This window comes from Oratosquilla oratoria, chromosome 23 (genome assembly GCF_046742065.1).
Source record: "Oratosquilla oratoria isolate Oo_2021 chromosome 23, ASM4674206v1, whole genome shotgun sequence".
Lineage (NCBI taxonomy): Eukaryota > Metazoa > Arthropoda > Malacostraca > Stomatopoda > Squillidae > Oratosquilla > Oratosquilla oratoria.
The window spans coordinates 3,673,996-3,691,044 of record NC_134799.1 but is presented as its reverse complement, the minus strand read 5'-3'; the positions used below and the strand labels follow the sequence as shown (position 1 = coordinate 3,691,044).

The 17,049-nt window shown below is 41.9% G+C and overlaps 1 protein-coding gene across 3 annotated transcripts in view; it reads left to right on the top strand.

The window, feature by feature from the left end:
- The first annotated feature begins 1,924 nt into the window (after positions 1 to 1,924).
- The window catches only part of LOC143037885 (myb-related protein A-like), a 129,608-nt gene continuing 114,483 nt past the window's right edge, over positions 1,925 to 17,049 (top strand). For 2 of the 3 annotated variants that reach the window (XM_076206516.1, XM_076206514.1), the window contains exon 1: positions 1,925 to 2,443. In XM_076206516.1, coding sequence (XP_076062631.1) covers positions 2,421 to 2,443 — 23 coding nt within the window. In that variant the 5' untranslated portion in view covers positions 1,925 to 2,420. The remainder of the gene's footprint in view (positions 2,444 to 17,049) is intronic. The other variant, XM_076206517.1, reaches the window with a different exon arrangement.

The window sequence follows — 17,049 nt, the reverse complement described above, 5'->3', positions numbered from 1 at the left end:
GGGAACAACTGAAGGACAAGCTTCATAGGTTTATTCACAATTTTTGAGCATGGTTGAGAGAGGGCAGGGGACGTGGGGAGTGGTTGTGTGTGGATGATATTTTGATGCACTCCAAAGGGATTTCTCCCTGTCTTCTCTATTTTTAGCATGAAGGGGTGGGGTGTCAATATTTGAGTGAAATGGCCTTGGTGTGGATGTGCTGTGTCTTGCTGAATTGCTTCTGAGCCAGGCAGTGGGCAGGAGACAGGGATGACTGTTCATCCATGAAGTGCTAAGATGAGAGGGAAACAAGGGTGGTGGGTGGGAGTGGGTATGTGCCTTTGACTTAGCTACCTCCCTTATAAGGGGGAAAAAGTCCTTGGTTTATAAATATAGAAATAAGAAAAGGGAGAGTGCCACATGATTGGAAAAGGGCTAATGTAGTGGCAATTGACAAATGAGACAACTAAATTATAAATCAGCACCACTGACCAGCATGATAATGAAGTAATGTGAAAGGATTGTGAAAAAATAAATGGATAAATTGTCTTGACGAAATAGGTTTGGTGTCAGATCTGGAAGGTCATGTCTATCAAATATGTGAAACTTTTATGTGAGAAAGATTAATATTCTGCAAGACAGGGAAGGCTGGGTGGACTGTATGTACCTTGATCTAGAGAAAGCTTTTGATGAAGTACTTCAATTGACTTAAGTGGAGCATAATGGAGAACTTAGAGGCAATCCACTCAAATGAATGGAATATTTTTTTAATTCACAAGCAAAGCTATAATGATGTTTGTATTTCCTTTGTATTTCTTTGATTAGATGTCAAGATGGAGGGTAGTAACCAACAGAGTTCCATAAGGTTCAGTGCTTGCACCAATATTGTTACCTGTGACATGATGTTTGGTACAATCAAGCTATGCCAATATGCTTGCAGATGATGCAGAAATCATGGAATGGCTTAGGTGATGTGTTGGGCAAGGATGGTGTGCACGTGCAAAACTGTTTTGGACGAAAGTAGACACAAAGCAAGGTAACATGATTTTGACTAAACTGCACAATACGAGAAGAATATACATGAACACGCGCGCGTACACGCAGATGCATATATCTGCACATGTATCTATATATACTATGTGTCTATACATGAACGCACGAATAAACGTTCCATGCACGACAGTCCAACGGTACCGTTCTAGACCGCTAATTTAGCGATCAGAGTGCCACTCCAAGAGTTTACAATAAGCTTCATCTTGACATTAAATTGATTGAGAATGTGAAGAATTTTAAGATGTTAAAGACGTATTTATGCCCTGGGTGCTATAACCTTTATGACATGACTATTTGTGAATCGTATGCTCTATGATAAAATTTCTGGTGAACGGTCCTGCAGAGCGTCATTGGCAGAATGTGACTTGTTAAATCACGACAAGTAACAAGTAAGTAGGTGTACGCGTGTGTAAGGTCATAGCATTGTCCATAGATCGGGCCATATATGAGCTCTGAGCTGTCATTCGAGAGGGTAATAGCTGTCGATCACTAGAAGACTGGTGAATCGCATGCGTATCAGGCAGTAACGCAAACGCGTTCTACGCACGACAACAGGCGTTTCGTGCACGGCTGCACGCATACATATTTCGCCTACAAATACATGCGTTTCACGCACGCACTTGATAAAGGATTTTAAACAATGTACGCATAGGAAAATAAAAAAATGGGGACTTAAACCAGGGAGTGTGGTAAGGAAAAATATGGTAAACAGTAAAGGTAATCGTCACGGTGCCCAGTTTACATAGCATACGAAAATGCAGAAATTACATTTTTAATGAATACAATTATTTCATATATAATGTAGGAAGAAACATGTTTGCATTTCTTCCACTTTTGACATTTAAATTCCGCGGTATTCAAAGAATTGTTTACTATCTTTACGAAGACTAATAATACTACATGCATAGCATTACTTGGTATCAATAGTTTTATAGTGAAATTATCTTTACTGATAGATTTACATACATCACTTATAGAGTATGGAAAGTGTATTATGGATTTTGTAACTACTTAATATGTGTAAATGATAACACATCACAATTCCAATAATATGGGTGCGTAGCACCATGCGCAGTAAAAGTAAAAGGCGCCACTGCGCATATCTAGTAACCAATCACGTGAGACCTTGTAACACAACCCAGGTTCCGCCCAATGGCCGACTCGCTTTTACGAGTAGTGCGCGTTCAGCCAATCAGCTTCCCGTTCTTAGCACACAGCATTTTAGGCGCCAAAATACAACCGCCATGTTGATGTAGACCATAACTTGCCGAAGTGAACAGTGTGAAGAGCTAGTGTGTGACATTTTGAGGGATTTTTCAAAGAATAAAACGATTTAGATACTATGGTGTGCATATAATACATTCAGAGCATCTGTTTGTCTCGGGACAATGTCTCAAAGCAGTGTTCATAGGTAAGTAAAGTGCAATATTTACTTTGATCAGCTGGATGGGTGGTTGTGACAAAGCAGAGGGAACAGACTGCAGCCCCTGCCATACTCCGTTCTATTTGCTCTCCGGAAGTATGCCTCACCTGGCTTGTTCATATTTCTCGTCACTTCTTGTGACAGCTGTTTATTGAATAAAATTGATGTTCGTATCACCTGGGAAGATAAATACGATGTGGTAGATGTCCAATTGTGATATGAGAAATGACGTGAGATGGTGATGGCTCGACTGCCGCTGCACGTCAATTTTATTGCCTACGGCGATAAGTGGGGTTTTCTTTCCATACGGATTTAGTATTGATGTCGGATTTGTACAAGTTTTTGCATTTCAATTCTGTATTTTTACGGTTTGTGAGTTGAAATGTTATAGATTTGTAATTATAGAATAGATGTCACAGATCGAAGATGCTGTGATGCTGTACCTGTGGATGAAGTTCGTGTTATTTGTTGAACAAGATACTTATTAAATGTTATTGTCCCAACTATTTAAATAGGTTGTTCATTAGATATCGCGTGTTAATAAATAGAATTTGGGATGTTAAACTTGGGAATTGAAACTTAGATTTTATGAGTTACATTTGCATTTAAAGACTTCTGTTATGTCGAGTGACAGCTTGGAGCATACGATAAGCTGACGCTCTGAACATAGCTGTAAATTTATTTATTTTATTTTACCTGGTATGACAGAAGTATATTTCACGTGGTGTGGTAAATGATTAGGTAGTGAGTAAAATAGTAACTTGGAAATTATTATTGATGACATGGTTAGGTATTAGTGTAGTTCGATTATAAATTTTCGATTTGATAAATCTTACTACTGGTGAACTATTATTATTTAAGATCCATAACAGACATTTGAGTACATAAGTTGCGATATTGCCGGAGATTAAGTCATGAATAGATACATATATAATGTTATATAACATTAATTTTACTTAGTGTATTTTTCAATCGTCAACAGCCTCGTGTGTTCCCACCTTGGATTGCATGATTGAATTTCAATTAATTTATTTCTGATTGAGATAAAATAAGTGTCATAAAGTAGAGGAGGAGGAATAAAGGTCGCCGAATATACTTGATCCCTGATAAGGTTGGCCCCTGGAGATGCTTCGTGATAAAGACAATCAAGAAAGTCAAAAGCAAATATATTTGGTGACACTGTAATGCTGAGATTATATTTGCGTTTTAGAACTAAACTGAATGGCATTTTCCAGTTAGCGGGGTTATGTAAGGCAGGTAGTCTAATGCGTTTTTCTAATTTAGTTTGGTTTTGTATTGATCAAGTTTAACATTCAAGTTATTGTAGAATTCACTGACATCAAAATCGAGTAAAAATATGCCTTAACGTGTTGTCACGTAATGCATCACGTGTTCCCTGTAAACTGCTTATGAACGAGAAAAGAATTATAAAGTAATGTCATGAGTTCCTTAAAGATAATTGAGAAATTCTGGTCATGTGTTGCTTTATCTTTTCTACCACTGTGTGGAAATTGCTTCAATTGGTATTTTCGTTATTTTGTCTTAATATAAACGTGTGTCTGAAATACTTATCAAGTGTAGACTGACTGCTCGTTCGAATAGTGCAGTGCTATATGGTTAAACAAACATTGATATATTAGTAAATTTGATCATATGAGAAATTTTGATAGTATTATGATTATCCCTTAGGTGTATTGCTGGAATAAGATGTTGGATATTGTCTTCTTTAATCAGTTTGCCCTTTACATGTTCTGTATGTGTGTAGGCATGGGGTAATGAGTGTATCGAGTCCATTTATAACGCGTAATTTCATATTGGAGTGCCACACAGTGTTGTAAAATATCCAGGGTGTTTCTTTTTCTTGTATTCAGAAATATCCAATTTCGTTTCCAATATTGGCCGACACGTGGGGGCATTTGCAATCGTCCCCCACGAAGAGACGTTTTCTCTCGTGGACTTGGATCACGTGTTCTTTGACGTGGCAAGGAGGTGTCGCGGGTTGGACATTAATTTCTTACATGCAAAGTTTTGGCATAAATTTTATTTAGTCTTATGGTCGTGGATGTAGGCTGGACATAGGCAGAAGTGGGCAAAGAGTCCATCTTAAAGACACAGCTGTTTCAGGCTGGGATTGTAGGCTCGAACGATAAACGTAGTTTCTGTAGGGCCTGTCAATGCCTACCTAGTAATATGATATATCACTAAAGAGAATAATTAGGTTTGGTTTTGAATTTTGCCTGTTGATGATTGGGAGTGGAGGTGATTACAAATCCAAGGGTTTTATTTGGAAGTCTTCACATTTTGTAATTGCTCTTAAGTATTTGTGTTTTATTTTGATTAATACCAGTGTTCGATCCCGTGCTTGCCACCGGCTATATTGGTTAAAGGGTTGTTTTCGCTTTGGGGGACAAAGGCGGCGTTGGGTAAGGTTTCCTTATCGTTGGTGAGAGATAAGCCGGGGCGAGAATAGGGCGCGTTTAACATGTCTCCGGTTTAATATTCCTTTATATGTGTAGATCACTTATATTTGTAGTTTTCTTTGTGTAAATGTGGTGTTTATTGTTTTTATGTATTTGTGATTTTGCGGAGAATAGTTGTTAATGTAAAATGGAAATTGCTGAAAAAATGGTGGACAGGAAATTGCATTTGCTATAAATGTAGTTGTATTATATTCAAGTGCATCTGTAAATGTAGCCTTTGTTGTTTTTGTATTAAATTTTTGCGCAGAATAGTGGTTGATATAAAGTGGAGTTTGTTAAAAAATAAGCAAACAACAGCAAACTCTGCATTTGCAATTAATGTACGCGAATTATGCTGAATTGCATCCGCGTCTTCATGTGACGTGTGGGTCCTGAAGTAAATATTGTCTTGCTCCCGGAGCCTCTGCGCGAGACGAGGCGGGTCACGTTCCCCACCGCGTGTTTGGTAACAAGCGAGCTGCTTGCTATGGCATGACCCTGCGTGACTCGTTTTTTACGTAGCAGAGAGGCAGACTTAAGTGTCCATAGTAGCTTAGTAACGAGTTACCAGCTGTCAGTGAAAAGATACTTGTCTATGGAGAAATGTAAGTGATCAACTTCTACAGTTGTCACGACGTTTAGCATTGAAGATCTTTGAGTTTGGCGTGTGTCGTATTTCACCTTAAGGTCTTTCCTACAATAGTCTTGTTCCTCGACAGTGGTGCCCTTATTTCGTGCGTTTAGTGTACAATCTCGCTTCAGCCTCCTTCAGTTGATTTCTGAGACGGTATTCTCATCTTGTGACGTTAAATTGAATAGTGTTCAACGGGTGATGGCCCTCAGCCCATGGGGTTGAGTGTAGCTTCCTACCAAGTTGGCGTTAACCTGCATGAAATGCGATAGACACTAAAGAGGTGCTCTCTGCATTACGGGCAAGATAGAAAAGACAAAAACCTCACTGCTTTATGAATTGCTCTGGGCGCTCGGATGGACTCGTGGTAGAATACGTAGAATTGCACAGCGGAACAGAACAGTTGTTTAGTATATTTTATGCTGAAATTTTTTTCTTTGGCAGTTGTCCGCACTTGCACCTTTCGTTGAGTAACACTTTCAGCCGTACGACCCACGTGGTGATGGAATGTCCCCCATGGCAATTTTTATTGATCTCGCTTCAGCTAGGAACTTCTTCCCCTTCCCTGACAGACAGACACACACTCACAGGAGGGAAATAGCTGTCGATCACGAGTCCAACACGTGATCCAAAGACCAAGTGAATACACACACACGTGTATTCCTTCAGTATCCTTCCTCGTGCTTGCCTACAGTGCACGGGGCCATCTTAGGGGCCAGCAGCAAGTGAAATGTGACACATGAGGAATGCACCTTTGAGGAGAATATTTGTCATGTTGCTGTGACCCCAGAATAATAATAATAATCATGAGTCATTTTACCTCGACACTGACGTACGAAATTAGTTCCGTCTTAGGGTAAGGCTGTTTTATTAAGTTTTGCTATACGTGTGAATTTGGACAATGATTCATTATCGATTAACATCCCATTTTGTCCCAAATCGAACCCCATCTGAATGAAATTGTCAGACCAAATTTAATTGGATCCAAACCCTTTCAGTTGCACAACATATTATTGAACTTATTTACGAAAAGCTGCATCAACATGTCTGGTGTAGAATCTTAATTTTGTAATCATCCACCCTCCCCCTCCTTACATCCAGCTTCCTTGTGGGAGGAGGGGGAGGTGGTGGTGGTGGTGGGTTGCTGCTGCTGTCGTCGAGTGGTTGGGTGAGGGTGAGTCACTCTTCTCTGCATTTGGTCCTCCTGGGGTGTTGGTCCGGGAGCCGACTGGGGGGCCAGTTCGGGTTGTCTGGAACAGAGTCTACCACGCGATGGACGATTTCAGCTATTCCTGGAATTTCAAGAAACTTGGCTACCATGATGTTTTCGTTAAAAGTACCCTTCACTTAATTATTAATTATTTAACTTTACATATTTATTTTATGTTATTATGATTTTTAATTATTTATTTGTTTATTATTTTATTTTTTATTTTATTATTTTTTAATTTTATTTTATTTTTTCATCCGACCTAGTTATGGACCAAAAGGTCTCCTGTCGGCATGGTCCACCTTTGTAATCTTTAACACGACGGTGATAAGGTTATCAGATTCCATGCTCGAGTTTGTGTTTATGCGTGTAGATATACATATATCCAGAACACTGACATTTGACTGACTCTTCAAGGAAAGTAGTATAAATGTAAATTCCAAAATGAACCCCCAAATTCACTGGGATTGTTATATAATGTTTGCCTCCTTTGTCGGTTAAATGTCCATTTTTGGTGGTTGCCACTGGTTCTCATGTGATCTTATGTCAAATATAGAATTTGGAGACTAACTTTGACCACCAGGTTTCCTGAGAGCACAACCCAAAAACTTCCTACCATGTCTCAAAATTGACCCAACACATTGTTAATAACCAGACATTCCTGGTTGGTGGGGTCCTGGGCCGGCAAAGAGGAAACCAGGAACCAGGGGTGACCTCTGACCCGGCTCACGCTCGTCAAGGGAGAGGTCTTGGGGCCCCCGGGCGTGGGAACGGAGAGGAAGGAGCGCTGTCCTGAGGAAGTCCGTAGTTCGGGATTGTCTGGTTTCTTCAGGTTGTTTTGCGGAAAGGGCGGGTTGCTAGATCTCTGGGATGTGCCTAATGATATTATTATTTATTTTATTATAGTTTTTATTCATTTATTTATTGTTTAAAAAAAAATTGCACCCGACCTTGATATGGACCAAAAGGTCTCTGGTCGGCATGTTCCGCCTTTGTAATCCTTTGTTTTATCCTCGTTCTTATTCTGTGTATATTGTGTATATAATCTATGTATAGTAGTACATTGTGTGTGTATCAGTTGTCAGCCACGTGGAAGCTACTGCTGAAGACTTATGCCATACAACTCCTGCAAACTTTACTTCACTTTAGTCAGCAACATACTTGTTCTGTCCTCTATCTTACCTTCGGGTTACTTGTCTTTCTTCAATATTTTTCACATTTGTCTGTTCTCTTACCTAACGCTGGTGACGTCATCACAAGCTCGTTATTCTCGCATTCGCGTAGTCGTGGGTTCGAGTCCCACACGTCTCGGATTCCCAGCCGTGATTGTTACCTGCTCCAGCAGGTCATGCGTAAAGGGCGAAGGTGATTGCAACGGCGACAGCTACGCGTCTCCCGGTGTATGTTCCTCGCTTTCTTAACCGTCTTGTTGTCTTCCTGTCTCTCTGTGTTATTTGTTGTAAATATCTCTTCATTCTCTGCACTTCTGAACTTTGTTTCCACCAATAACAACTTGCAAGTTAACCTTAGATTATGTCTGGGATGATACACTCATTGTATTGTTATTATTATTATAATTTTTTATTTTATTATTTTTTTTTTTACCTGTAGTTCATACCCCATACCATATCCGAATCGACATTGTCAGGACTATAAATCAGTATTTCATAATTTATGTGTATTTGATATGGCTTTTTCAAAAGTAAAAATGTATTGTACTGTAGATGATGGGATAGTTTTACTTTGTGTATCAGAATACTCCAAATACGAACACCCCGAGGGCCAATTAGTTAGGATATGGGAGGGATTGCAATTTTTTTTATATTTTGCAAGTATCTTTTTCAGTCTCTCAGATTTAGAATGTAGTATACATAATTACCTTTTAATTTTTTATGATCTCACAGTTGCTTTACCAACCTTCAATTTAACATTACTGTCGTTTTAGTTTCATTAATCTTCATACGACCTTTAAGATTTTCCATGGGTATATCTTGCAAGTATGCTTCTTTTGCACAAGACCCACGGCCCCCGGGTAACCGGCAAGAGGCGCCAGATTGACCCATAGTTCAATTAAGGAGGATGTGTTTAGGGAAAGCCCGGAATGGTGAAGGAAAAGGCTGGACCCCCGTTGGAATATTCTAGTTGGAAGTTAACCCATTAGAGGAAATTATTCTTATTCTTCTTCTTCCATCAATTGGAACTGGATTAGGGCTATTGGTAGTTCTGTATTTGTTTAGTTGGGTGGGGGATATTGCAGTATATAACTTAATTTTAGGATTATGTTCTTATTGATGTAATATCTTTTCTTGCCACGATATTAAACAGATTTGTATCTTCCGATCGAGTTACACATTGTGGGGCATATTAGTCTTGTATTACACACACACACACACACACACACACAGTATAGTTTAGCAGCAGGAATATGAATAGTTGCGGTGGCATTGCTTTGAACTGTTAGGTTGGGTTAGTACCTGCCTTGGCGGTTTCGTGTTTAGGGGTCAAGAAGGTCGCGCCCTCTTGCACCGTTTCCGCTTCCCCCTGGGGGGACTTGCACGCGCGGAGAGGTGGTTCCCTTTCCTCTGCCCCCGGGACAATGGTTGGCCCTGAGGTAGGCCGTGTGTAACGATTTTGGCCGGGATGTAGGGGCCGGGAAACGATAAGGAATCATTGGATGTGAACTTTAGTCTCTCTCTCTCTCTCTCTCTCTCTCTTCGTTGATGAAGATATGTTGATTTGGGGAAAAGGTTACCGTAGGAAGGGTAATAATAGCAGCATGGGGGTAAAACTGGCCATTGTCTTTGTGACATGCCTAATGGTGACAGATAGACAGGGAATTAAAAGCACCATTGCATACCTGATTATGACAGATAGACAGGAAAATAAAACCACCATCTGCTATGTCTTTTGTATAGTTTCTCCCTTTATTTTGTTGACAAACATAAACAAAACAAAGACAAAGGCCAGTTTTACCCCTTCCTACGATATATGGAAAGATTTACAAGTGCATTAAAAGTAATGAAACTGAATTTCCGCCAGCAACGAAATGGCAAATCCAGAGGTCATGGTTGTAGAGTTTGGCAGCAATGAAACAAGATGCATGTTAAAGATAAATGACCAAGTGAGGCTCATTTCACACTTTTGTATGCCTAGTTTAGGAATGAACTTTTACCTGAAAGTATACTGACTGGTCGAGACCCCTTTGCAGTTTGGAATTCGCTTCCTTATAGCTTCAGAAGATGGTATCTTTACTCAGAAAAGAAGGCTCATAGTGATACCACACGGTGTTGATACTCTTGGCTAGAAGAACCAGAATTTCCTTACGACGACAGAGTTCGTCTGAAGTTCGCTAGGGTGGCGAAGCTCCAGGAAGTGGGAGGGTTGTCCTAATTCCCTCACCGGGCTGCCGTTTCCTGTCGTCCTGGAATGACACGACAGGGCAAGAGGGGAGTGGTCGGGGATCAATGTTTACCTGTTATGTTTAGTGGTTAACAGAACGCTTAAACCTTGTTGTATATCCTGTCTTGTACAGGTCGAAGTACTTGGCATTCGAATTCTCTAAAGCGCCCCGTGGCTCGTGGGGTGGTAGTACTACCTTTCAGCCTAATGAAATTGTATTTTTCATAGCCCAAACCAGACGTTTTTAGTCAGATAAGAAGTGACATTGAGAAGGTGGGCTTTGAGCAACCAAGGTACACTTTTACTCCCAGGTCCTTCTCGCCTCCCTCGAGTTGGGGTTAATTTTTCAGGACAAATCCTTAAAGAGGTTTCCGTGGTGAGAGAGGTAGTTGATCATGGAAAAGTACGGTAGGTATTTGGAACATGTCAACGCACCATTTTGACGTCAAATCAGGCTCTCGTCGAATTTGTTCAACAGGAATCTTGATCACTCAACACCACTTGTGTCCCCAAGAGCCTGAACAAAATCGTCTGTAATGTACCAGAATGAGATATATGAAGGACTGAGTGAAGTGCATCTGACCTTTGGGAAACTGGTTTGTGGTCGGCGACCTTGGGCTTCCCGTGTAAGGTCTGCGAGATGCGGGTCTCCTGCCTTGTTCACAAGGTCTTCTGGTAGCAAACTCACCGAGGTATTATTACATCTTGATCTTAGTTGAGGTCGTACTACTCCTTTCCAGTATGTGTCTGTGTTTGTAGAACTTGTATGAAACTATATACCTCCCTTTAGGTAAATATACATAACGTGTTGGGTTTATATTTTGCCTTGAGTGAAAAGGTCCATTCAGGGTAATTTTTTAATGGACGTTTTCATTCATGAATCTTGTAGCTCCCTCCAGACCAGTGGTTCCTTTTTTGACTGTGGACCAAAATCCTGTCTAGATCGACCGCGGCGACCCTTGCCTTCATAAACACTTTAATTTAAATGATAAATTACTTGTGCTTGTACGTGCGACAGAAACAATGTTTCGCGTAATCATAGACAATAATGACTTAGGGGACTCTACAATCAGTATTAATACTTTGATAGTACTTTTAATAGGAGTATTGGGGAAATAATAAGTCCACAAATCATTGGTGACCCAACTTGGGTCGTGACCTAGCTTTGGGTCACGACCCAAGGGTCAAGAACCACTGGTCTACTAAGTCTGGGCAGTCAGGGTAAATTACAACGACTCTTACGAATTACGCCGTATATAGCGATGGCGAGGTGACCTTACGGTAGGGGACGCTTCATTGCATCTTACGTCACCTGAGCTCTGTTCTCGGACCACCAGGACAAGTGCAAGTCACCGTCATTGCTGGGTTCGAGCGGTCTTGTGAAGCAGCACGATTGAAACCAACGCGCTACAAGAGGCATGTAAAGATACAGCTGAAATATGGTGCTGTAGTTAAAATGTCCTGGTGGGATATAATGTGTTTGTTCTGGGTTATCTGGTGTGACATCACACGCACACTCACACACGACTCGTGGCGCAGTGGTATAGTTCCAGGCTGCCACTACGGCGGTCCGGGTTCGAATCCCGCCCAGGGCTGAATTTTCAGAATCGCTGCGCTGCCGATTGTTATTCCAACTCTCGTGGGTGGGAAGTTGGGGTGTGTGTGCGCGTGTAAAGGTCACAGCATTACCCATACATCGGTTATATATCTGAGGTCTGCGCTCCCATCCGGGAGGGAAATAGCTGTCGATCACGAAGAGAACTCAGAGCTCGTATATGATCGATCTATGGGTAATGGTGTGACCTTACACACACCCAACTCCCCGCCCTTGAGAATTGGAGTAACGACTCGCAGCGCAGAGGTACTGAAACTATTTCAGCCCTGGGCGGGTTTCGAACCCTGGCGGCCGGGAACTCGAACTACTTCTCCACGAGGTGTCTGAGAGAGAGAGGGAGACCTAAGAACAGTTTCAACGTCTTGGAAGTTAACTCGCGTTGCCTCGACGGAGATGTGTCTCATGGTAAAGGTTTGCATTCCACAGTTGCATCATACGACCAACCCGTGGGTTTGGCCGCTGACCGCTCTCTCGACTTTTAAAAGGACAAAGGTACTTCCCACCCCACCCACCTACCCACCTCCTCCACCACTATGATTTGGGCGTTTAACAAAGGACCGCCCTTTTGCCCTACCTGTCCGCCAATTGCACCTCACCCCGGGCAAGTCGCCTCTGACCGCAGAGATCCATTATTATTATTATTATGTGTTTAGGTAGACCTCCTCTTCGCGAGCAATGTGTACCGTTGTTTTCGCCCATTTGATATTTCCTGTAAATCTGCTAGTGATGTTTTTCTTCCTGTACCCGGTTGTCGAGTTGAGTCGATTTTGTCTTTCCAGGGTATCCGAGATGGTCGATGTTTTGTGTGCGTTAGTTTTTTTTTAAGTTACGCACCTTCTAGTTTTATTTTGTTTTTCCGTTTTCGAATGTGATGCCGGGTGTCTATGTATATAACGAAATTCGTTGCCAAATCTCGTACGTATGCGTTAGAGTATTTTCACACAGTGGGCAATGATTACAGTACGCTATGTAGATAATAACATGTACTGTATGAACATAATTTCAGTTTCACTATTTGGTCGATTTACTAAGTAGTGTATTTTTATGCAAGTGGTGTTCAGTTTCTTTTGACATTGCTAAGTTATTGCTGAAGTTGCATATACATCTACTGTTTGACGCTGACGAGATTTTTTTTTTTACATATTTACCAAATGGAGTAGTTATGGACATAATAAGGTTGTAGTGATGCTTCCTATGTAGTTTGCTTTAGTTGCTGACCGCGCGTTAACGAGAGAGCACGTTAGTTCGAGTTGGAAATCATGAAGGTCACTTTAGATTACATTTTTCACGGTGAGATTATGTATTAGCCTACCACATCCAACGACGGGTGACGTGCATTATATGTATCATCATATTTGGGTAAACGAATTTGTAGGTTCGGTTAAAATTATCAGCCTCGTACTTCGTATCTTGAAGCAAAACGTCCCCATTGAAAAACTGAGAATTAGTGCCTTAGACCGGCGTTTCTCAACCTTTTTACCCTTGCGTAACCTTTAAAATGAATTGCATGTCTCAAGGAACCCCTGCGCAAAAAAACACGTATACCATATCTTTCTCATTTTATTTTCATCGTAATAATAGGTTAGATAGGATGATGTCTATATTACATTATTGCAATAACCAAGAATATGTCGTGCGTGTTTAATTGTATTACGTATATGAAATTAATTTAAAAAATCAAAAGTGCATTAGCCTATCTCTCTTGTTCTCGCGGAACTTTTAGGGACCTCTTGCGGAACCTTAGGGTTCCGGGGAACCCTGGTTGAGAAACGCTGCCTTAGAAAATCGTTTGGCGATCATCGTTGAGCGATATTCGCAGCGAACTAATACCTTTAGTAACTGATGCAGTGCGGTGTGTTCTTGTCATCTAGGATAGGCATTGGAGTGCGACATTTTTTTGAAGGGGACTTGGGGTGTCGCGTTACCTTGTGGTGTTATCTTTGGTTGGTTGGGTGTTGTGTTACGAGCTTCTGGTATCCACGCGGTCACATAAAGAGTGTTGGGCTTGTTTCGGAAGCCCTCTGGAGGCGAGTTGGGTGCTTCGACATTAGGAATAGCCCAAAGGCTTTGTACGATGCCGTGATTGGGAGGGGAGAAAGTAATTGTATCTTTGGTAAAGGTATTGTTTTTTATTTGCTTCTCTTATCATAGAGTCTATAGGGCGTGAGTGTATTTTTAAGATGACCTTTTAGGGAAGGATTTTGTCTTTGTCATCTTCTAGTTTTCTTTCCCCTCTCCAGGCATGACGAGTTTTTTCATTGAAGATAATCGTTATCTCTGCCCCCCCCCTCTCACCCCCAACCAGTCCAATGTCAAGGAAGACATTGTCTTAACCTTCTTTAAATTAGGAGAATTGATAAAGCAAAGTTTAGATAAGTAATCAAAGGTTGTGTGACTGGGCAGTAGAGGTTTCTCGAAATCCTATCAGATATTGACTTTAAATATTACTACAGTCTTGACCACTGTATCTTTGGGGTGTATAATAAAGAGTACACGCTGGGGTTAATCCATGTGTATTGCGGAGACATTGTGTTTGTTTATATATAACTTGTGCGTTCACACGTCGTTAGCAGCCAACCCTCGAGGTGTCTTATGTCACCCGGGTTAGACCATTTCAGGTCGACTGCCTCGTTCCCACAGTTCCGGGCTCGGTCCTGGAATCCTTTGCTGTCAGTCCCGGACCACCGGGGGATCTGACGTCTTGGCGCCAAAGCCCCAGGGTCGTCAAGACGCACACGTTTTAGTTCCCCCAGGGGCTTCTGGGCCCTGGGGTTGTTTTCTTTAGAGGTTTTGGTTTAATAGGTTCTTCTACCCCTCTCAGGGAGGTCGTCGTCGTTTTGTTTCTTCTTCAGTGTCACGCCATTTACTTCCCTCTTTGTGTCTCCTCCTCCCTTTTCTCCAGCATTTATTATCTGTATATTTACTCCAGGAGGAGCCAAGATAAGGGGGAGGGAGGGAAGTGAATGGGAGTGGAGTATGTGGGGATGGAATGGATTGGAGTGGATTTATGCCTTTTTTTAACCTCCATTTTCAGGGGGAAGGGGCCTTTGGTATATGTATATTTGCCCTCATCACTTTACAGACTTTGCTGATATCTCCTTTTTTCTGTGAACCTCTTTAAATCCCCTCTTTACTACTTCTGTGGTTCCAAATTTTCATTGGAATAACCTCATCTCTTCTCCCTCCACCTCAGACCTTCCTCTCTTGTGAATGCTCCTCCTTTCCCTCAATCACTCATCCTCCCTTCGCACTTATAAATCCCTTCGTGTCCACGGGTTTGCTTCCCTTGTTATCTCTGATGTAGATAACAACCACGATAAGGCCTCCCAGTAGCATGGGTGCGTTCTTTTATCGATTACTTTTTTTTTTTTTTTTTTTTTTTTTTTTTTTATTAAATGGAGTGTCTTCGGGGCTAGACTTCTGTCTCGATTGTGCTTGTGCACACAGTTCCTCGAGTTCCCATCACGACCTTTGTCGGATCGTCCTCGTAATTTCTTGGCTTTGATGAGGCAGGCATTGTTACATAACATAAGAAAATAAGAATAAAGGAGACTGTAGTTTTATTATTGGTGGTGTGCCGATTGATCGGCTTCGACAAGAATCGACACTTTTGGTGAATCTTTTTTGAGATTCTGTATCGGGGATATTTTGACGATGCCGACTCGCCAAAAAGGTGCCGATTAATCGGCACACCACTATTATGACTAGTTATGACTAGTTAAGAAGGAAATAGGCAAGACCTGGTTTACGAATAGATTGGTTAACGAATGGACTAGACTTAGTAACCATGTAATGAGCGCTGAAACTATGGGTTGTTTAAGAGAAAATTAGATAACTTTATGGATAACGATGAAAGGTGGTAAAGGACATGGAACTGCCTAGTGTAGGATTTATGTTCTTATCCTCTACACGAGTAGGGGGTCACGGTCGATCGAAACATCTTTCACCTCGGAGTCCGCCCCGTCAGCTCAGCGAATTGTCTGTCATGGCTGCTGCTGGGTTATTTATTTATTTATTCATTTATATTTTTATATAATATTTCTTCGGGTAATTTTTCAGTTCGTATCTACAGATAATTCCCTTTCTATAGCCCCCCCCCCCCTCTCTCTCTCTCTCTCTCTCTCTCTCTCTCTCTCTCTCTCTCTCTCTCTCTCTCTCTCTCTCTCTCTCTCTCTCTCTCTCTCTCTCTCTCTCTCTCTCTCTCTCTCGCAGTCTGTGTCTCGATACTTTAATCCCATTTTCTTTCCTTTCCAACCCGCTTGCCTTTCCTTCCCTCGCCTGTGTTTGTTCTCCACTTCGTGTGGAGGATTGGGGACGATCGAGCTGAGGAGGATACACGAGATGCATGGGAAGGGTAACCCTTGGCCCTAACGAAGTATCGACTCGTCCTTCGCCTCCTGTCATCCTCTGGGAACGGTGGGACTTGGCCTGTCTTCTCCTTCTGTCTCGCCTCTTCGAGGATTTGCTTACGCACCGCGGCACCTGGCTCCTGTATCGTTGCGCTCGTAGACACAGAGTTACATGTTTTTTTTTTTTATCCTCGGCAATTGTAATTGTTATTTCGAACTATGTGTTCTTTTCATTATCTGCACTTCATGTATACTGATTCATTGTCAAATAAACATTATTATTATTATGTCTTCACTATATGTTTGCAATTACACACGCACGCGCCCGCGTTATTCAGGATCGAGGAAATGTTGACCAGTAGGGTGCCCCAAGATCAGTCCTGTGCATGTGTAGGTAGTACACATGTTACTTAGTAAAACAGATACAAGGGGACCTCAGTGGGCCTGCTTCTCTCTCTCTCTCTCTCTCTCTCTCTTTCTCTCTTTTCACTCTTGTTAGAACAGAGTCCCTGATTTGTGGCATCGGCAGGAAATTCTCCCACGAACCGCAGAACCAACGACGTTGATGATCTAACCAGCTGTCGCCTCGTACAGCTACGGGGTCCGATGTCACGGTGCGGCCGCGAGAAGGAGGAGGAGGAGGAGGGCTAGCAAGGTTGGCACCTGTAGACGGCACTGAGGCGCCTCTCTGAAGGAAATGGTTTATGTAAGGGCGTTGTGCATGGAATCCCAGGTTACGTGCATTGATTCCAGCCCCCAAGTCTCCTCCCCACCCCTCCTAAGCCACGACACCACGAAATTAATATCCTTAAAAAAGCCCGGTGGCAATAGATCTCTTTTATACACAACTGTCTTTTCGTTTTCATACAGACATCTCTTCCCTTTCTACAACTGCCGATCCCGTGAGAGCGGGTGGTCTGCCCTAGCATAG